This window comes from Protopterus annectens, chromosome 5.part0 (assembly GCF_019279795.1).
Source record: "Protopterus annectens isolate FY-2018-M chromosome 5.part0, PAN1.0, whole genome shotgun sequence".
NCBI lineage: Eukaryota > Metazoa > Chordata > Ceratodontiformes > Protopteridae > Protopterus > Protopterus annectens.
The window spans coordinates 709,972,790-709,995,338 of record NC_056735.1 but is presented as its reverse complement, the minus strand read 5'-3'; the positions used below and the strand labels follow the sequence as shown (position 1 = coordinate 709,995,338).

The 22,549-nt window shown below is 42.9% G+C and overlaps 1 protein-coding gene across 3 annotated transcripts in view; it reads right to left on the bottom strand.

The window, feature by feature from the left end:
* Positions 1-22,549, bottom strand: part of MID1 (midline 1) — a 1,755,005-nt gene that overhangs the window by 233,529 nt on the left and 1,498,927 nt on the right. For all 3 annotated transcript variants that reach the window (XM_044072558.1, XM_044072557.1, XM_044072556.1), the window contains exon 5: positions 5,333-5,481. In XM_044072558.1, the coding sequence (XP_043928493.1) occupies positions 5,333-5,481 (149 nt within the window). The remainder of the gene's footprint in view (positions 1-5,332; positions 5,482-22,549) is intronic.

Below are 22,549 nucleotides of genomic sequence, written 5' to 3'. Positions count from 1 at the left end.
GACCATCCAGGTGCAATTAACCATAGGCAAGACTGCTCTGCAATTTGTAGCATGTTACAGGCCACCCTCTCAAACTCAGGAACCTCACATGGCCTTCCTGAAAACATTGGAGGGGATAAATGTATCTCCAAACACCATCATACTAGGTGACTTCAACTACCCTAATATAGACTGGGAACACTACTCAAGCCCAAACACTCTAGCCCAAAGGTTCCTGGAGTTCATAAACTCAAATGCCATGGAACAACTAGTCACCATCCCCACAAGAGGAAAAACATACTTGATCTCATCATCACGAACATGGGATCACAATGTTCAACACCGGAAGTATACCCCTCACTGGTGAGATCAGATCATAAACTAATCTCGCTGGAGGTCCTCATCCCGCCCCCACCCGCAAAAAAAAAGACCACAGTGAAAAACTTCTCAAAAGCCGACTTCACACTTCTAAAAACTAGTGTGGTCTCCTTTAAGGCCCCTGAGCCAGTGGTAAACATTACTCAAACCGCTGAATCACTTACAAATGCCTTCTACCAGCCCCTACAGGACTGCATGGATCAGGCAATCCCAACCAAAACTAAGACTCTTTGTACCAAAGGCAAGCGTCCAGTCTGGTGGACCCCAGCCATAAACAAGCTCTACAACAAAAGGAGGAAGCTACTACAAGATAGAGCAAAATCCTGGAAAGGTAAGACACCTTTGATCATTATAAGTAAAAAACTAAGAGCTCTCATAAAATCATCCAAGGCAAATTTTGAGAGAAAAATCGCCAAGGACTCAAAAGACAATCATAAGGCCTTCTTTAGCTATGTTAGAAACCTAGGAGGAAACTCCCAGATATGCTCAGAATTAGTTCAAAATGATGTGAAGATTACTGAACCTACACACATTGCCAACATACTGGCTGACAGGTTCAGTGCAAACTTCTCCCCCCTCCCCAAAGGAGAGATATCTATACCAGAGGATTGTAGCCCCCAAACATCTCCAACGCCCAGGTGAGAACTGCTCTCTCCAAAGCAAAAACACAGCATCCATGGGACGGATGGTGTCCCGGCTGTGTGCTCCACGAACTCAATGAGGAATTAAACCCGCAGTTAGGACAGCTGTTTAATCTTAGCCTCACCTCAGGATACGTACCCAAGGAGTGGCGACGGCGACTGTGGTCCCACTTCACAAGGCGGTGCCTCCACCGACCCTGGAAATTACCGTCCCATTAGCTTGACAAGCCTTATATGCAAAGCCATGGAGAGGATCATAATGGAACTCATAAATAAAGACATAGGGAACTTGCAGACTTTGGATCCAACCCAGTTTGGCTTTGTCAAAGGCAGATCATGCCTTTTAAACTTGGTTGACTTTTGAGACAGTCACCAAGGCCATTGATGAGGAAAGGCAGTCCATACAGCCTACCTTGACCTGGCAAAGGCCTTCGACACAATACCCCACTCAGGTATCATCGAAAAACTCATCAGCTTGAATGTAAACCCATACATCACAAGATGGGTTGCAAACTGGCTAAGTGACAGAACCCACAGGGTCAGAGTTGCTGGAGCATGTCAGACTCAAAGCCTGTCACAAGTGGTGTCCCACAGGGCTCAGTCCTGGGTCCACTCTTGTTCGGCATCTACTTTTCTGAAGTACAAGCAAACGCAGGAGGGTTATGGCTGACAAAGTTTGCAGATGACTGCAAACTGGGCGCCATAGTCAAAAACATATCTGACACAGATATCCTTCAGAAGGGCCTCACAGAAACGGATAACTGGTGCCAGAGCCATGGCCTAAAGTTAAATGCCAAGAAATGCATAGTCATACCCTTCGGGAAAAACAAGGTTACCCCTAGCTACCATATAGGTGGCAATCCACTGAGCACAGAAGAAGTCATTAGGGATCTGGGGACCCAGGTTGACAGTAGCCTTTCGTTTGACACTCATGTTGCTAAATTAGTTAGGAAAACCTTCTACATTGCCCACCTGATCATGAAGGGATTCACATCTAGATCAAGGGAGGTCATCGTCCCCCTGTACTCATCACTCATTAGACCAATGATTGAGTACAATGCCCCATTCGGAATGTATCTGACCAGACACCTGCAGCAGCTGGAAAGGCCCCAAAAGTTCCTCACCAAAAGGATAAAGGGTCTCAAAAATATGTCTTATGCTGCCCGACTGAAAGAACTCCAGATCTATTCAGTCTCATACCGCTTGCTCAGAGGTGACCTGTGCCTGACATATAAGGCCATGTCAAACCCTGATTTGATGAATATGCTTCACCTCAAAAAATCTAGATCCCTCAGAACCACAAGGGCGGGAGACTTAAACCTTGACACTGTTATTAATAGAACGTGCTGGAGGGACAGATTCATCACCTAGAGACTCCCTATGCTGTGGAACAAAATCCCGGTACATGTGAGGCAGAGCACCTCGCTGGCCTTGTTCAAGAGGAATCTTGACCAATGGATGGGAGATCGCAGATATACCCCAGGGATTACTTCAGTGTCACTGCTTGACAGAGGCACAGCAAAATAATAGGCATAGTTTTATTCAAACTAAAGGGGTGGTGAAAGCCAAATAACTATGGGCTAGGCTTATAAATGCCCTTGGGCAGATAGCCTAGTATGAACCTATGAACCTATGAACATAATTATTACTGTTATGCAACACCGTATGAGAAACATCTTTAATATGATTTTTTGCCCTGGTACAAAAGCCATTTGTAATTTTTACAAACACTATTAAATGTGATAGTGCCATTAAGGGAGATTGTAGAGGGTGATGCAGGAGGATTTTGGTCAACACAAAAGGAAAATAGCTTTGCCATTTTGAAATGGCTGGTCATTACAGCATCTACAAATCAAATTGTATTACAAATCACAGCCTACAAGACTGAAGAAGGATGCTAGAGAGAATAGGCTTTGCACAGTCTTACTGCAACAAGTCAGATCAGCTGCCAGCCAAGATCTTTGATGGATTCTCAATTTTGTGCTCAGAATGACATGGAAATGGTGACTATGATGTTTAACTACCAGACATTTCAAAATTATGTTTATATGGAAAATGTATCATTGTGGAACCATACAATTAACCACTATAAAGTATATTAGCTTATTGCATAGAGCACCTTCAAGACTCCTAAAAATGTTACTGCCATTACAAAAGAAAATATGACCTACACGTTCAGCAAAAGCATTGTAATCTTAGGCACAAAGCAGATCTATTAATTGAACCATATATACACGAATGCAAGAAATATTTGATTGATCTAGAAGTGCTGTAGGCTGTCTCTCATCTGACAATATCTGCTGAAAGGTTGCAAGAATTCAAAGCCTGTGCTTAGAATGTCTATGAACCACAGCTGCTTTACGGTGTCATTAGGTCAGGATGGTCAGATACCACTCTTAACCATGTAATAAGAGCTTATTTTCCATAAGATTTCAATGCTCTATGGTTTATGGTTTAAAGGACTAAGGAGACCCCATGACTGATATATGGGTATGAGCAAATTCAAAGGTTAGTTCATGGCTTTCTGTATTGGCCTGACATGACAGAGCATATACAGCAGGTGGTCTGAAAATGTGGTCTGTAATATGTATAGAAATCAGAAGAATTATGAAGTTATCCTTCACCAAATTCTGTCTTTGCCATGGATGAATAGTGCATTGACCATTGATCATTATTCTAGCTTGCAGGTGAAAGGTATAACAAGCCAAACTCTTACTGCAATCAATAAGTCCATTTTTATGAGACACGTGACACCAGAAAAGGTTCTCACAGACATTGTACTCAGGTTTGTCAGTTATGAGATTTTGCATATTTCAAAAACTGTTAAGAGTTTTAATGTATGATCTCGTGTCCCATATATACTTAAAAGCAATTGGAAAACGGAGATTATGGTAAGAGTGCAAAGGATATAATATAGAAATGTGAGTAATCTAATGGCAGTGACTGGAACGTTTCCATCTTAGAATATTGCAGCATTATGTTACAGTCATTAGGACGATCTCCAGCTCAGCTTCTAATGCATAGACATCTGGGACCAACGCTGCTGATTTCATTCTCATTGTTGGTAGGAGAAAACAAACAATCTGGTAAAGACAAGGCAAAAGAGGCAGACACTTGGTTTTGGCATAACAGCAAAGAATTTGCTTTTACTAAAAGGTTGAATAAGGGTGAGCATAAAAATGTCAAATAAAAAATCTGAGAACAAATGAATAATGAATGGAAGGTTCAGTATGTTGAAAGATAAAGTTTCCAAGATCTTACTGGGTACAAGACCTTGATAATAGGCCCATCAGAAAAGAGACAACTCATCTACTGGAAGTTCTTGATTCACAGAACTACAGAGTGCCACAGAGAGAAATAAATTCAAAATAATACTGACAGTCTCTTAATGCTTGTTGACTGAATCTGAGTTCAGTGATGTGAAGCCAGTACCTTCTCATCATGACATAAACATCATGCACATACCTCTCAACTGCACAGATTTTCACAGAATGTCTAGATTTTTGCCTCATATTTTTGGTTTATTTTTCATAAAATTGTGGTTTTCGGCCAAATCACTGGCAAATTACTGAAGACTGAAGTCAGAAAATAATGGCAGACTTTTAAGTTTCAGACTTAATACCCTTCACAAAATTCATGACAATGGAAAACCTGCTGTTATATTAAATTTTTAAAAGCAATATTTAAAAATTGTCCTTATTTTTGGTACTTTGTCCCCCCATTATTTATGGCTTTGTCCAGATTTCTTTCTGTAAGAGATTGAGAGGTATGATCCTGTAGGACAAGGACAATGAATGACAAAATGACACAATTCTCAAGTCTGTGTTACTAGTCGGACTAATATCTATAAATATTCATGTCTTAGGAGGTTAATTAAAAATAAATATTCAGATTGCTCACTAATGTGAATTTTCATAACAAGTTTTATTTGCTGTGAACTGAATTTCACACACTGCACACAATAAGTTTTAAGTTTGTTTTTTATACAATTTTTAGATGAATGAAATTTATGTGTTTGTAAAGTAAGGAAATGTCACATATGGCAACATGAAATAACTAACTAGCACATTGGTTGCCCTGTGTCATGTGACTTAGCTAATTTCTAAAATGTTTAGCAAACGGCCATGTTGTCAGGATACTTCTGCATGACTGCATCTTCTATTTGTTTTTACAGGACATCTCTGTTAACTACTTTTAAGTTTTAGACACAACACTGTATCAGCAGATGTGACATTACAACACATAAAAGGCATGCTTTTGCTCATTTAACTTCAAACTTACATATTTATACTGTATCAGAGAGGGACACTTACATATTAATGCCAAAAAATTACCTTTCTGAAATATTTTTGGCTGTCTGTAAGAAGCGGGCATGATCATTCTCTTTCAGATTTTGTTCTGCTTGAGCAATAAGTGATGTTGAACGCTCTATACACTGTTTGCAATTTGCGACCTGCTGAGCCAGCTTTCTTAATCTTACAACCTTGAATTAAAAAAGAAAACAAAAAAGTGAAAAAAGTATGATTTTTTTTTCAGAATAAAATGTTTTAGCAGTACAATGCTGAAGTTTTGATAACCGTGAATGACACTACAGAATATGTGGTTTAGATGCCGAACTTGCTAATGAGGCTTGCTATATACAGATTTTCAACAATGCTCCATGCAGTGGGATATTTTAATAATGCTTGTTCTCCTACTGTTTACACCCACAGGCAGACAAACTCCTTTACCTTACATTTCCTTGTCTGCGTGTTGTTTACACCCACCAGCAGACAAATTCCATCACCTTACACTTCCTTTATCTTTCATTTTTCATAAAAGAAATGCAAGTAACTGTTTCAAGACATATGACCCACAAGGTAAGACTTTCTTGCACTCCACCACAATCTCACAAAATATTTGCATTTCAGAAACATGCCTTTTACTTCAGATATATCTCCGCATGTTTTAGGAAGCAGCGCAATGCAATATAGCAGGTGACAAGATAAATGTACCAAATTCATAAGGTTACGGTTTTCCCTATGTTGACAGTGGTGGTGGAGTACTGCAGTTTAAATGTAGAGAATGAACACATAATCAGATATTTCATACGATATCCACAGACCTGCAAAAAACTAAAGTTAGCTCCATGCAAATGCAATGTACACACATAGTGAATATGTCAATGCAGTCAGAAAAACTAGTAGTAATAGCAGGCATCCATTCGACAGTCAAACCTGGGACAGGAAAATGTAATAACAGTCACTGATTTTGCAGATGCAGGCCTGCAGTCATGGGCTGATACACAGGACAGTTGCAGACAAGGCACAAGGGATGCAAAGGAATGATTTTAATATAAATAATTTCTTACAGGATGACATTTCTTTTGGGTATAGTGTATAAAGCATTGTCCAATACACCTGCAATGACTGCACCTTTGGTCTTTGCAACAAGTAGACATGGAGTGTGGCTAGATTACATAATGTAACTGCCTTGGATGCACAGATTGCCCTACATGCATGGATTTATCAGTAGTGCTGGAAATGTACACAGGGATTGGCTAGCACTGGTGTCAAAGAGGGATAAAACCCAGATTATAGCCATGGTGGCCTGAGTTTGATTATGAGCTTAGATGCTTAAAAGTGTTTTCAGGGAAGGGTGAATGTCCGTCACTGGAGATTCAAGCAAAGTAGAGTTGGATGCATACTGCATAACTCCCCTGGAGGAAAAGCTGGGCTACAAATGCATGTCCTGGAGATAGGCGTCAGTCTCACCAAGTCATCAGTGTTGTACAGTCACCACATTAGGTCTACAGGAGCATGTAACCGCATGGATAAACCACTACAAATATCTGAGGTGATGAAGAATGCTTGCACCCAAAACTAAATGGTGAGGAAAGACCATTCATATGCTGCTACTGCTAGGATGATGGCAAGAGCACAAAGCACCATCAAGGCAGCTCAGAATGACCACTCCCTTGGACAGCTCTCACTTGACTCTAGGTAAAACCACTGAAGCTAAGGAATGAATGGGCTCTGTCTGGCTAGGGAGAGGCTTGAAGGGTAGCAAGCACACAGCAAAAGTCACCTTGGCAAAAAAAAAAAGGATACACAGGGATCCTACACATAATTTAGCAAACAGTCCAGGAATGTAGCTACAGCTGGGCAGCTCATGTGTGGTAACTGTGAATCTACAATACTATCATCACCCCCTTTTTCCCATCTTCTACATAGGGTTGGGGTGTCATGCACTTGACATCACCCCCTATTCAGTGTCACTTTCTTATCTTCTTTGACACTCATGCCATACAGTAGCAGGTCTTTTCTCACACAATCCATCCATCTCTTTTCTGGATGCCCTCATTTCCTTTTGCTTTCTTCCTATCTGCCCCAAATCATCTTCACCAGACTATCTTTGGCTTTCCTGCACATGACCAAACCAGTGTAATCTGTACTCTTTGATCTTTTCTGCAATTGGTGCTACTTTAGCTTCTGCTCATATGTCCCCATTTCTTCATTGGTCCCACAGTGTGCATCCTACCACCCATCTTAGGCACTTCATCTCCATCACCTCTAGCTTTCTTAGCTGCTTTGCTTTTACTGCCCAAGTTTTTGTACCATACAGTAGTACTGGTTGCATCAGTGTTTTGTACACCTTACTATTCAGCTTCTTTGGCATTCTTCTGTCATACACTAGTCCTGGCACTCTGTGCCATTTAGCTGCAGCCCCTCTGATTCTAGTTTTGACCACCTCATTCAGACTTCCCTTCTCTTCAACCACCCCTTCCAGAAACTTGAAGCTGTTAACCTTTTCTACTACTTCCCCTTCTATCTCAATTTATGGCTTCTTCTTATTTCCCCCGTTTGCTGTCATTACAACTGTCTTATCTGTACTCAGTTTCATCCCATGTGCTTTCAGTTTTGCATTCCATTCCCCTATTCTTTGCTGAAGTTCTTGCTTAGAGTGTGCCTGTTTTGACACATTGTCTGCATACGGCAACTTTGTTAATCTGTCCCCTCTGACCAGTTTGCTAATGCAGTCTGCCGCCATTACGAACAACAGTGGTCTCAAAGCTGAACCCCGATGCACACTAACTCACACTAGGAATCCCTCTGTAAGACTGAGCACTGTTCATAATTGAATCATTGGGTCCTTGTATATAGCTTGCACTGATTTTACCAGTGTTTTTGGGATTTCAAACCACTGCAAGACTTCCTAAATCAGCTTTCTTAGGAACTTGTCATATCCCCTTCTCTACGTCTAAGAATGCCCAGCTGGACTCTTTCCTCATTTCTAGCTTCTTTTCAAGTACCTGTCTCACTGCAAATATTGGGTCAGTAGTGCTGCATCCTGATCTGAATCGGAACTGCTCATTTCCATCTTACTTTCTATTACATTTTGTATTTGTTTATCAGTCATCCTCTCCAGCACTTTCATGCTGTGTGGCAGGAGTTTGATGCCTCTGTACTGCCCACAGTTGTGAATGTCCCCTTTGTTCTTGAACACTGGCACTAGCATGTTTACTCTGCAGTCATTTGGAATACGATTTTCTCTCCCCATACTCCTATGACTACCCTCAGAAGCAATTTCTCCCATACAAAATAACACCATCAGTGATATAATAGCATCTGGATATAACAGCAGGGTGCAGCACTGGATGTGCCTGTAATCTATAAGAATGTTCCGGTGGATGGTGAACAAATGGAAAGTATACAGCAGAAGCAAAGGTAATTACAAGCCAGCAACACGTGCATCTTGGATGGAAGAGATATATAGTGTCTGTGCTTCTGATGTTGAAAAATGTTAAAATGCATGACATCTACATAACACAGACCAGAATGTTCCTGTGGCTGCAAACCAGTAATGCAAAACAAAACTGCGGCAACAGAATATATAACACAGTCATCATAGAAGTCTGTAGTGTCCTGATTTCATAAAATACAAACAAAAGTGATGGAAAAGTTGCATTGTATTGCGTGTTGATATATGCCAAGGTGCAGCATACGCTGTCAAATGCACATCTTGTCAGCAGAGCATACTACTGTCACTTTAAGTTATGTCAGTCGATGTTCCAAGAGTTTTATCAGTGGCTCGCTGACTCTTCTTGTTGTCTGTGAGCTATGCTTGTATGTAGATGAGTGGGGCTATGCGGGTTTTAGAATAAGGGAAATGCAAGAGGACAATTAGGTTGATTTTTGTATGTGGGTGTGTTTACCTGTTATGCTTAGTGGTACTCTTACAGAAACAGGCTTTGATAAAGTAATATGTCAGGCTATGGCAAGGGTTACCTGCAGGGGTAGGGTTAGAACACGTGAGTAAGGTGGATATGTTGGAAGCCTTTCAGTTTACTTTACTCATATGTGCTAACTCTAACCCTACCGCTGTCCTTAACCCTAGACCAACTCATTACCCTACAAAAAGCCCTATCCCTAAAATTATAACCATTTATACAAACTGGATCTGTATGCCCTGTTTTTTTTTGTTAGTTTACAGATTGCAAAAGGAAAGTCCTTGTCTTTATTTGCTTTTGTTTTTTGTTTGAGAATGATTTTAGGTTCATAGGAGATTTACTATGCTAGTGGCTCTAGAGCCTTTATAAGCCTAGCCATGTTAATCCCAGGTTGCCCCAATTGTCCTTGGTTAGATAGGTGTACTTTACAGATCAACACCAACTACCACTGCCCATGACGGACATGGGTGCCACCCCTGGGGTGAATTTGTAGCCACCCATCGATTTGTCCAGGTTTTGTTTGAATAGGGATGGGGTCATTGAAGAGCTCTGGTTCACATGAATTGGAAGTTTATTCCAGAGCAGCGGCAATCTCTGGGAGACATACTGCTCTCTCCAGCATGTTCTGTTAATGTCACTGGCAAGGTTCAGATCCCTAGATCAAGTGATTCTACTGTCATTTGGGTTGTGGATGTGCAGCATTCCATCAGGTCTGGGTCAGAGACTGCCCTGTAGGCCAGGCACAAGTCTCCGCTCAGTAGCCTATGTGATACAGAGTACAGTGACAGGGCTTTCAGTCTATCCAAGTAGGTCATGGTTTGGAGGGCCTGTATCATCTTAGTTAGAAACTTCTGTGGTCTCTCCAGTTGCTGCAGGTGTCTGGTGAGGGACATGCAGAAGGGAGCATTATATTCTTTTAATGGTCTGATAAGGGTTGAGTAAAGTGGGTCTATAACATCCTTAGACCTGGATGTGATGCCTTTACTTATGAGATGTGCAATGTAGAAATCTTTCCTTACCACTGAAGAAACCTTGTGGTCAAAGTTCAAACTGCTGTCGACCTGTGTTCCCAGACCTCGCACCACTGGGTTTGAATGTACAGAGGCACTGACAATATTGTAATTAGTTGGGAATTTCACTTTGCCAAATGAGATAACAGTGTACTTGCATTTACTTTTAAACTGTACCTTTGGCACCGGTCATTTACCTGTGTTAGCCCCTCCTGTAATAAGTTAACATCATAGAGGGGAGTCAATGATTACACCTAGTTTACAATCATCAGTGAACTTAGTAAGCTAAAGGCTGTCTACTTTAGCCTGGACTTCCGGGAAATAGATTCCAAATAGTAAAGGGTCCATTACAGATCCTTGCGGTACACCACTGGTGACGCATCTACTGATAGAGGTGGAGTCACAAAATTTGACAGTATGTGTTCTGTTGGTGAGCCAATTAGCTACTCATCTAGTGATGTAAGGGTTAACAGCTAGCTGAGTGAGTTTTTCAATGATACCTGAGTGTGGGATTGTGACAAAGGCTTTGGCTTGGTCCAGATAGGTGGTATGCACTATCTTACCTTCATCCAGGGCTTTGGTGACTTTCTCGAAGAAGTCTACCAGGTTCAATAAGCATGATCTGCCCTTAATGAAGCCAAACTAGGTTGGGTATAGAGTTTGAAGTTTGCCTATGTCCTTGTTGATAATGTCCATGATGATCCTTTCCATGGCCTTGCAGATGAGGCTGGTTAGACCTATAGGCCTATAGTTCCCAGGGGTGGTTGATCACCCCTCCTTATGAAAGACGATTACTGTTGCTGTTTTCTATTATGCTGGTACAAAGCCAGTTCTCAGGATATGGTTAAAGACAACCTCAATTGGGTCAGCTAGGTCCTGTTTTAGATTACTTAGTAACCAACCTGGGATGTTATCTGGTCCCATTGAGGCCATGTTTCTGGCCTTGGAGAGTGCAGATGTGACTTGATCTCGAGAGATGTTAGGTAGAGAAAGTACAGTTGTGTACACTTACCATAAATGTAGCTGTTTGAGTGTATTCACTGTTGCAGTCATCACCTGTGGGTTATCCCTGCTGTGGTAGCCGTCAGCCGGCCGAATACCAGAGTCAATGTTTTTCTGCGTCGACTGCTGTCACTTGTGAATGATTTCAGGTTGTCAGTGCTATAAAGCAAGGCAGCTGATGCCATTACATCAGTTTTTCTTGCCTTAACCAGTTATAAGCCCCGGGAAATATGGTAAGGGGGTCCTGGTGGGAAAAAGCCACTGTAAGAAGCTTATGTCTCCCTAAGGAAGGAGGATATAAGGGGGAAGGAGGGAGGTAAACCAGGACTCAAACATCTACATTTATGGTAAGTGTACACAACTGTACTATGTTCTTCATGTTTCACTGTTGCAGTCTTCACCTGTGGGAGGGTTCCCAAAGCTGTAGAGAGGGGTGGTAGGATTAGCATGAGACCTAGGTCTGGGTTGGCATGCCCTGCAGAACATCACTGGCAAACCTTGCTCTAGCCTTAGAGAAAAGAGGTAGGTGGTAATGCTTTGTAAAGGTATGGACAGAAGTCCAGGTGGCAGCTTCCAAGATGTCCCTCGTGGGAACTCCTCTTAGGAATGCTGTGGAAGTGGAGGCTGCCCTAGTGGAATGGGTATGAATAGACTTAGGGGGTGGTTTCCCATGAAATCTGTAGCAGAAATGGATGCAGTGTGATATCCATTTGGAGATGGTTTGCTTGGAAATGGGCTCTTCTTCTGCCCCTGGGGCAAAGTTGACCAGCAGTTAGTCTGTTTTCCTGAAGGCTTTAGTATGGTCTAGGTAGTATCTGAGCTGTCTGTGCACATCTAGTGAGTGCAGAATTCTTTCCTCCTTGTTTTGAGGGTTAGGGAAGGTGGGTAGATGTATGGGCCTGGTTGAGAGTCACATTAGATACCACCTTGGGCATAAAGGAGGGGTTCGTCCTCAGGGAGACCCTGCCTGCATGGAAAATGATGAAGGGCTCAATGGCCATCAGTGCCTGAAGTTCTGAAACCCTTCTGGCTGAGGTGATAGCTCGCAGGAAAGCAGTCTTCCAGAAGTATTTCAGTTCTGCTGAAGCAGCAGGTTCAAAGGGTGGTAAGGTTGGTTTTTCCAAAACATAATTCAGGTCCCAGGCTGGAGTGGGTGGCCTTCTGGGAGGTCTAATATTTAGATCCCCTCTGAGGAAAGTACAGTTGTGTGCACTTACCATAAATGTAGATGTTCTAGTGTATTCACTGTTGCAGTCATTACATTTGGGTTATCTGCTTGCAGTAGCCCTCAGTTGGCCTGATTAACAAAGTCTTGGGTCCTATGTCAGTTGCTATGTCTTCTTCCATGACGTCAGGTCGTCAGGGGTATAACACATGCAGCAGACGTCATTACATCAGTTTTTCTTGCCCCAGATGTCAGGTGTCCCCCTAACGGGAAGCAATTAAATCTATAAATATACAAGGTTATACCTCCAACAAAAAAGCAAATACACCAAAAAGCGTTTAAGCATTGAAAAGGCGAGAGGAGGTATAGCCAAAGAACAGGACTGCAATAGTGAATACACTCGAACATCTACATTTATGGTAAGTGTACACAACTGTACTATGTTCTTCATGTTTCACTGTTGCAGTCATTACATTTGGGTAGATTCCCAAAGCTAAGAATGGGAGGAGGAATTTAGATAGCATTATGACCAGCTATAATGCCCTGCAAAACAGCAGTGGCAAAGCCAGCTCTGGATTTAGAAAAAAATGGCAAATGGTAATGCTTGGTGAAAGTATGTATAGAATTCCAGGTAACAGCTTCTAGGATGTCCCTGAAAGGTATGCCTCTGAGAAAGGCTGTAGAGGTAGAAGCAGCCCTGGTTGAGTGGGGTCTGATCCCCTGTGGGATACGGTTTCCATGGTGCTTATAGCAGAAATGAATGCAATGGCCTATCCATTTGGAGATGGTTTGCTTTGAAATAGCCTTCCCCTCTGTCCCTGCAGCAAATGCCACCAGCAGTTGTTCAGATTTCCTTTGAGGTTTAGTCCTGTCAAGTAGAATCTAAGTTGTCTGTGCACATCTAAGGAGTGCAGTATCCATTCCCCTTTGTGCTGTGAATTAGGAAAGAAGGTTGTCACATGAATGAACTGATTAAAGGCCACACTGGATACCACCTTTGGCATGTAAGAGGGATTGGTCCTGATGGACACCCTGTCTGCATGAAAGATGATGTATGTCTCCACTTCCATAAGGGCCTGTAATTCAGATAGCCTTCTTGCTAAAGTGATGGCTATAAGGAAAGCTATTTTCCAAGAAAGGAATTTTAAATCTGCAGTAGCGGCTGGCTCGAAAGGAGAAAGGGTGAGTTTCTTCCAATACAAAGTTAAGGTCCCAGGCTGGGGTTGGAGCTCTCCTGTATGGTCTTACATTTTTAGCCCCTCTGAGGAACTGCTTGAGCAGTGGATGAGAGAAGAGGGGAGGTTCTGTGTTATAATGAGCTGAAATGGCTGAGGCATGAATTTTTATTGAGGAAAAAGACAGGCCCTTGTGAAGCATCTCAGTTAAGTATTGTAAAATATGAGGTAAATTGGGCACTGCTGTGCTCATCCCTTGAGATTGGTCCCAGGCACAGAATCTTTTCCATTTTTCAGCATAAGATTTTCTAGTACTAGGCCTCCTTGCCTATAAAATGTCATCCATCACTGGTTTACTGGGGAATGGTAAAGGAGAGATTAGGTAATTAGCCAGGCTGCTAGGTTCAGTGTTTGAAGCTGAGGGTGCAGAATCTGGTTCTCCTGCTGAGACAGCAGGGTAGGAGTCTGAGGCAGGTGCCATTGGGATAACCATGACACACTACGCTGGGGGGGGGGGGGTACCAGTGCTGGCGTGGCCAGTCTGGAGCAATCAAAATCATCCTTGGTTTGTCCTATTTGATTTTTAGTAGTACTTTGGAGAGAAGAGGAAGAGGGGGCAAGGCATAGACTGATAGGTTTTTCCAGCTGAAGGACAGAACATCCACTTTCCAGGCTTGTTTGTGGGGAGTCCTTGTGCAAAATTTGTCCAATTGGTAGTTCTGGGGACAGGCAAACAGGTCTATATCTGGGCTCCCCCATTTGCTTGTCAACATGTTGAAAATCCTTGGTTCCAGTTTCCACTCGTGTGGGTCCATGAGGTTTCTGCTTAGTCCACCTGCCAGTCTATTTAGTTTTCTTGGCAGGAATTGAGCTTGTAGATGCACTTGGTAGCTCAGAGCTGTGGTCCACAATGCCATGGCTGATCTGCAGAGGGGGTAAGAATGTATACCCCCCTACTTGTTTATGTACCACATAACAGTGGTGTTGTCCGTCTTTACCATTAATTGTCCTAGAAGAATGTGGTCCTTGAAGGCTGTCTGAGCATTCTGTATAGCTAACATTTCTTTATGACTGATGCGAAGGTGCATTTGAATTGGGTTCCATTTGCCCTGAATGCACTTCCCTGCCAGGTGCACCCCCCATGCATAGTCTGATGCATCTGTTAGGGTTTGGGCAGCAGGGGGTAGTGTGAATGGTAGTCTCTTGTTCTGGTGGCAGGCCTCTGCCCACCAGAGGAACTCTAGGCATAGACAAGGGATGACAGGAATCATTGCTTCTAGATCCTGAGAATGTTGACACCATAGGCTTTTTAGATACCATTGTAGTTTCCTCATATGCAGTCTTGCATATGGAATTAGAAGAATGCAGGAAGCCATGAACCCCAAGGCTTGTAGTATTTGTCTTCCAGATAGCAGGGTTTTTGTGGCCACTTGTTTGAAGTAGGTTGTCAAATGAATTTGTTTCTCTGGCGTGAGGCAAGACATCTGGGAAGTTGTATTCAAGCTTGCTCCCAGGAATATAATTTGTTGACAGGGTACCAGATGAGATTTATTTTCATTTATGGTGTACCACAGACAAGTTAGCACCTTTTGTACAAAAGCCAGATGATTCAAAAGCATGTCCTGGCTTTCTGCCTGAATTAGACAATCGTCCAGGTATGGGTATATCTGAATATTTCTTTGCCTGCAGAATGCAATGACTGGAGCTAGGCACTTTGTGAATACCCTGGGTGCAGTAGATAAGCCAAAGGGCAGTGCAGAGAACTGATAGTGCGTTTAGCCTGCTTTGAAGAGTAGGTATTTTCTGCAAGATTCCCTGATTGGGGTGTGCAGGTATGCTTCCTTTAAATCTAATGCTGCCAACCAGGCATCTTTGCTTAGCATAGGAAGCAACTGGTGAAGAGTCAGCATCTTGATTTTTGGAATCACCAAAAAGGTGTTTAGAGTAGACAGGTCCAGGATAGGACGCCATTAATTGCTTTTTTTTCTGGGTACCAGGAAAAATCTCAAGTAGAAACCTTGTCCCTTTTCCTCTTCTGGTACCAATTGAATAGCCCCTATCCTTAAGAGAGAGTACTTGCTTCTGGGCCTTTACCCACTGATTTGGAGGTAGATCCGGCCAACCGCTTGGAGTTGGTAACGTGTTGAAGTGAAATCTGTATCCTTCGGACACTATATTTAAAACCCATTTGTCCTGGGTAATGAGTCCCCAAGTTCTTTGCATGAAGTGCAATCTTTCCCCTCAAAGAGGCAGTCAGTTGAGGAGAGCTTGGAAGTTTTAAAAAGAAGTCATTGAGACAGTTTACCATAGGGGGGAGTTTTATTACTCCCAGATTTGGAAGTGGAGGCCCTTCACTGCTTAGTCCTGTGCGTCCCCTGGGACTGAAGACTGAGTGCTCTGCTGGATCTGGGTTTGGACTGAGAAGGTCTGGAAGAGGCAAGAAAGGACCAATTCTTAGAAGGCCAATGCCTCCTAAATCTTGGAGGTTGTACTTGTAAAAAAAAAAAAAAACTTTAACAGTTTGCAAAGATTTAGCTCTTTCCTCCATCTTTTTAAGAACCACTTCTGCCTTGATGCCAAACAGGCGGTCCTGATTTAAGGGAGCATCCAGTAATTTCACTTTAACATGATCTGGCAAGGATTGGTCCTTAAGCCAAGCATGCCTTCTAAATACAGACACAGTTACTGCAGCCCTGCAAGATGTCTCTAGTGAATCAAAACCACATTGCAATGTATGTTTACCAACTTGTTCAGCAGAATGCATTAAATCCTATAAATCCTTATTTTCAGAACAATCAGGAATCAACAACATTTTCTGTTTAAGTAATCCAATAATATGCTGCTGATACTTTAACATATGAAACTGGCAATTCAAGGCCCTAATGGCCAAAGTTGCAGAAGTGTATACCTTCTTACCCCATCTATCCAGTGCCCTGGAGTCTCTATCAAAGGGGGTAGGATTTTTGGCAGTAGTAGCTTTAATGCCCTTGGGTCCCTGTGAAACAGTTTCAGGATCCGCAGTAGGATTTTTGAAAAGGAACTTGTGAGAGTCAGGAACCCTGTAATATCTCTCAGGTTTTCTGGAAGCCGGAGGTAAAGAGTCAGGGGCTATGCTAGATTCCAAAAAGGCATCATCAACAATGCCCATTACAGGAGGTATAGCTAAATGCCTGTGCTGGGGCAGGAGTAAGAAATCCCTAAGCCTCTTTTTAGAATCAGAGAAATCCTGACTTTCCCAATGAAAATGCTCCCTGAGAGTATGCAAGGATTCACCAAAAGAGATCCTCTGGGGGGCAAGCAGAGGGAATAGAGTCCTCAGCATCAGAATCCTCACAGGTAGATAAGGGTAAATCCCAGTCATCAGAGGAAACAGAAATTTCAGAATCCTGATCAGAAGTATCATAAGCAAACTCCCTCCTAGGTCTCTTAGAGGGGGAAGGTTGGCTTCCCCTTATTAAAGTAATAAGGTCTTCTGCCATTCTTATCATTTGCTTTTTTAGCCATATAGGCCTGACCATCAGTTTTCTAGGCATGGTTCGAGTTTTAAGCCTTGAAGTAGAAGATGGCGCCAGTTTAATATGCAAGTCAGTAGGCCTGAATACACCCTCAGAAGCCGGTGCCTGCACAGCAGCTCTGAACCCATCCAAGGTAGAGACATCCGTAGGTTCCACAGCTTAAGCATTTTGCGGCATACCGGACTCCAAATGGGTCTCAGTAGAGGCCTGCAAATCTGAAGTAGCAGGTATCTGGGGCTGCGAAAGCACCTCACTGAGTACCAGCGAACTGGGCGGCCTGTCTCTGTCTTTATCTTTGCGTTTTTTTGGAATGTCGGTAGTCGGATGGCTTACTGAAGACATATCCGGATAATTGAACTAAGCACCAAATTATTTAGAAGCGCAAATATACCGACGATGGATAGTTCATGGTTTAAACAAGGCACAAAACCGACAGTGAGGTACGTCATGGTCAAGTCCTAGGCAAGGAATACAGTACGAATGAAAATCTTTATGAGGTATTTGCTTTCCACAAGTAATGCAATTATTAACTTTTACTGACATCAGATTAGAGCAAGAAAAAGTTTCCCCAATGGGGTACTTAGCTTTTAGCTGAAGACTTTGGTTCTGAAACTCGAAAACGAAAATTTCAGTAGTCGGCCGATCGGCACTTGCGAACTGCTTCTACTTCTGGCACCGCACGGCAAGAAAGACTGATGTAATGATGTCGGCTGCAAGTTTTATACCCCTGATGACCTGACGTCATGGAAGAAGAGACAGCAACTGATGTAGGACCCAAAACTTTGTTAATCAGGCTGAATGAGGGATACTGCAAGCAGATAACCCAAATGTAATGACTGCAACAGTGAAACATGAAGAACATCTGTTTAATTAAAGGATGTGAGAACAGGTTTGTTTCTGTATTGGAATGAGCTGAAATGAGCTGAAATGGCTGAGGCGTGGATTTTAATAGAAGAGAAGGAGAGGCCACTATTTAGTAACTCCACTAGATAGTCCTGGATAAGAGGGATGGAAGGTTGTGAGGAACTGCCCTCTCTGGACTGCTTCCAGGAGCAGAACCTTTTCCATTTTCCTGCATACGATTTTCTGGTTCTTGGCCTTCTGGCCTCTGTGATAATGTCTAGGACCTGTTTACTTAACAGGGGCCCCTTGTTTGCTTTTAGAGTATAAGCCATGCTGACAGTTTGATACTCTGCAAGACCGGGTGCAGCATTCCCCCCTCTACCTGAGTCAAGAGGTCTGAAATGAGGGGAAGCTGCTTGGGACGCTCTGATGTCAGGATGCGCAATAAGGGGTATCAATGCTGCCTGGGCCAATCTAATCTGGAGCAATGAGGATGGCCTTTGGCCTCTCCTCCCTTATCTTGATCAGTACATTGAGAATAAGAGGCAGAGGAGGGAATGTGTACACAAAGAGGGAGTTCCAGGGGAAGGTCAAGGCATCCACGTTCCACGCTAGGCGGAGATACTCCCTGGTACAGACTTTTTCCAACTGGTGGTTGAGGTGCGAAGCAAAGAGATCCACCTCAAGAGTTTCCCACTCCTGAGTGACTAACAAAAAGATTTTTCTGTTGAACTGCCATTTGTGGGGGTCTAGTAAGTTTCTGCTTAAGTGGTCTGCCAGGGAGTTGTTGATCCCTGGTAGGTACTGGGCTATTAGGTGCAGACAATGTAGTAATTGCCTCACGTATACTGACAACTGCTTAGTCCTGAAACAAGCCTTTTTCCAGCAGTGGAGATTTTTTTTTTTTTTTATTTAGTTGGGTCTCAACATGCAGAAATTAACATACTGTATAACAGCATTTCCAGATGTCAAAAATGAAACATACTGATTTACTAAGAAACAAATGCAGACAAGTAATATCAGAACTCTCCTTTCCACAGGTGGTGGTGTCTACCTGCTGATGTTGTAGTTGATGACCCCTATTCTTAGTCCCCACACCAGTGCTGGGAAGAGTAACAGCAGAGATCACTGACAAATACACAATCCCCGGGATTCATGAAGCTCAGCACAAGGACGGCGTTAGGCTTGCGCCGACCATGCGGCATAGAAATGGTGCAGTAGCGCCATATGCATATTAATGAAGGCACACTGCCACCACATCCACATGCATAGGAAATGTGCACGAGTGCATGGGGTGTGTCAAAGCTCTGCACGGAGGCGTGGACATGTCGGCTGTTTACGTGCAACCTAAAATGCTGAATATTACAGCCTGCCTCCAATAGTAATCACACCTGTCAGTGTCCGTGGATACTGAAACATATGCAAAGCATGCAAGACAGTTTTGCGAACACAAAAATAAGAAGCAAACACAAATGCACGTAGCTGAATATTGAGTCCCCATCCCTCGAACAAATGACATTTAAAACCCCGTGCCCGTATTCTATTGCAGTGTTGATAGTTGCACCAAGTTGAAGCGAAACGCATCATGTTAGCGCGCCACCAATAGCTAAGTCTAGCCCAATGGTCAGGGTTACCACCTGTCCCACATTGTGAGGGACAGTCCCCCTCTGGGCAGTTGTGGCCATACCAAAACCATTATAAATGTAAAATATCCTGCAACCGTATGACATAATTATGTCCCACATCTCATGTAATAGTCACATACAATAGTTATTTCCATATGTAACATACCTACATGTTACAAGAAATAGAATAAGCAAGTAAACAAAACAGAAGAAGCAGCTAAACTGCTACAACAATAAGCTTACATTTAGGCATAAAACAAAAGTACTATCCATTGTACTGACCATGGGTATGTGTTGGCCTGTAAAATCTGATGTGTGTCCTGAATATATCCCATCCTGGCCATATGAAAAGGTGGCAACCCTACCAATGGTCAGAGCATTCTCCCAAAATCTGCCCATTTGCGGTCCAATGCGTCCTTGTCAGGATGGGCCAAAGATGAATGGGTATTACCCGGGTCTACCTACCATGTCATGAAAGATAAGTATTTGCGTGTACCTATGTGCGTGATGTACAGCATGTGGAAGGTGAAAAATGCTAGGGTTGTCCTCACAATCATACAGGTACCAGAGATATGTAGTGTATGTAATGTGTTCCCTTGACCGTGCCATGGGCCATCAACCAGAGAAGGGATGGATGGAGTGTGTGGAATATGGGTGTGGGTGGGGACGAGTAATGTAATAATTTGCAAAGGGGAGACTGTGTTGGATGCACAATAGGTGAACTGGAGGTGTATGAGGGAGCAGTGGGTGAATCAGAAAGAAACACAAAGAACAAACATACACATCCGCAATACAACCTGACAGACCATATTGTAGAACACAATCCCACAAACATATGAATATTAAAATTTGCGATACACATGTACAGAAACGTCACCGGCACATACCCACATAATGGTCTGGACTGAACTAAGCCATCCAACTACAACAAACCTGGAAGCATAATTGAATATCCATCATCCCCTCTACAGCACACAACCCCCCCCCCCAATTCCTGAACGTCCACCAAATCCAGCCATACTCGGGCTGCTAGCTTGACGCAGCCATATCTGCACATAATGACCACTACTCATATCTAGTAGGCAGTCTCACCCTAGGCAGTGTCAGGAATGCATACTATGTATCCCTTGCATGTAAAACCATATCACGTTTTTGTAAATACAAAAAGATCGAAGGTTATTGTCTTGTTCAATTTTTGGATACCCTCATGGGATAAGTATCCTGTGTAATCAGACTTGGTATCACAACACGATGTCCAGTCCTGTAGACATCTGGACACAAGATGTATGTGCAGTAGTGGTTCACGAGACTGCTCAGCCTCCAGCCGGTCATGCAGAACCTACTACCTGGGATTAAACACCAGACCATGATGCATGGCTCCCCACATGAATTATCGAGAATATATACTTTACCCATTCGCATAGTGGCAGTTGGATATAGGGTGATTAAAGCACTGACATAAGCAGGGTACCTCCTGTCCCACTTTGTGAGGGACAGTCCATGTTTGGGTAGGTGTGTCCTGACCAAGAATGATACAATGGCAAATGTTCTGTGATTGTAGGAAATAACTATGTACCATATTTCATGTAACAGTTGCCTAAAACAGTTATTTCTGTATGTAAAATACGTAAACCTTACAAGAAACAGAATAAGCAACTAAACTGCTACAAGAATAAGCTCTCATCTAGGAAAGTAAGTAAAGTTCTAAACCCTGTACAGACCGTGCTGGCCTGAAAAATCTGGTGTGTCCCAAATATATCCCATCGTGGCCATATGAAAATGTGGCAAACCTACCAATAGTCAGAGCATTCGCACAGTAACTGGCCGACCTTTGGAGGAAAGGTGTTGAATGACACTGAATGAATAATGACAATAAGTAAGAGTAATAGACATCTTTTACTTCAGAAAATAAGTATTAATACATATGCTTTGAATTGGTCAACACGTTTCAAGTTAATGGTGCTAATATTGTAAAAGTGTCCGTGATTGTCCCTGAATTGTCCTTGCCTTGTCCCTGTTACTGTTGAAATTAGTCCATGAGTGGTTGAGAAGTCCGTACACATATGTACACCAACCAACTGTCACATTTGTGGCCAGTACTGTTGAATATCTGTAGTAAAGTCATATATCCTAGCTACCATCCATGCGAAATGTAGCATGGATGGTGTAGTGGTCAAACCGGTGACTAAGGCGTGTCTGTTTCTGGGTACAAACCATGCAAGGGACGCTAATTTTATGTGATGGCCAGAATAATGTCCGTCGGATATAGGGAGGTAAAGGCAGCGGGGATGCGCGGCGGACATTCAACAATATGGGAAATGTAATTAGGTATGTAGGTGTATATGTATGTGTATGTACAGACAGATATCTACATATATGGATCTACCTGACTGCATCGACACGTCATAACACCAACAACAACTTCACCGACACCACATAATCGACAGTTCACAAACACGACACCTCATACACTCGACACATCATAACAACAAACAAAACAAATCCCCTGTCCAAAACCCACACACACAACACAAGCACACCAAAATCCTTACAAACCAACACTAACCCTTACATACACAACTATCTACAACCCTAACCAAAACCCTAACCCTAAGGTCCGTCACTATCGCACACTCACCTAACCCGCGCCCTAACCCTAACTCACTTAACCCACCCCTAACCCAAAAAATACCACTACTGCACCCTTACCTAACCCGCGCCCTAACCCTAAGTCACTTATCCCACCCCTATCCCTACAGACCGTCAACATCGCACACTTACCTTACTCGCACCCTTACCTAACCCGCGCCCTAACCCTAACTCACTTATCCCACCCCTATCCCTACAGACCGTCAACATCGCACACTTACCTTACTCGCACCCTAACGGACGTCACTACCGCATACTTACACATCCTTTCCCCATCTCAGTGTTCTCAGCGTTGGTGTTTTCCTCCGTCGGTCTTCTGCCTTGTCGATCTTCTGAGTCGTTATCGGTGTTATGACGT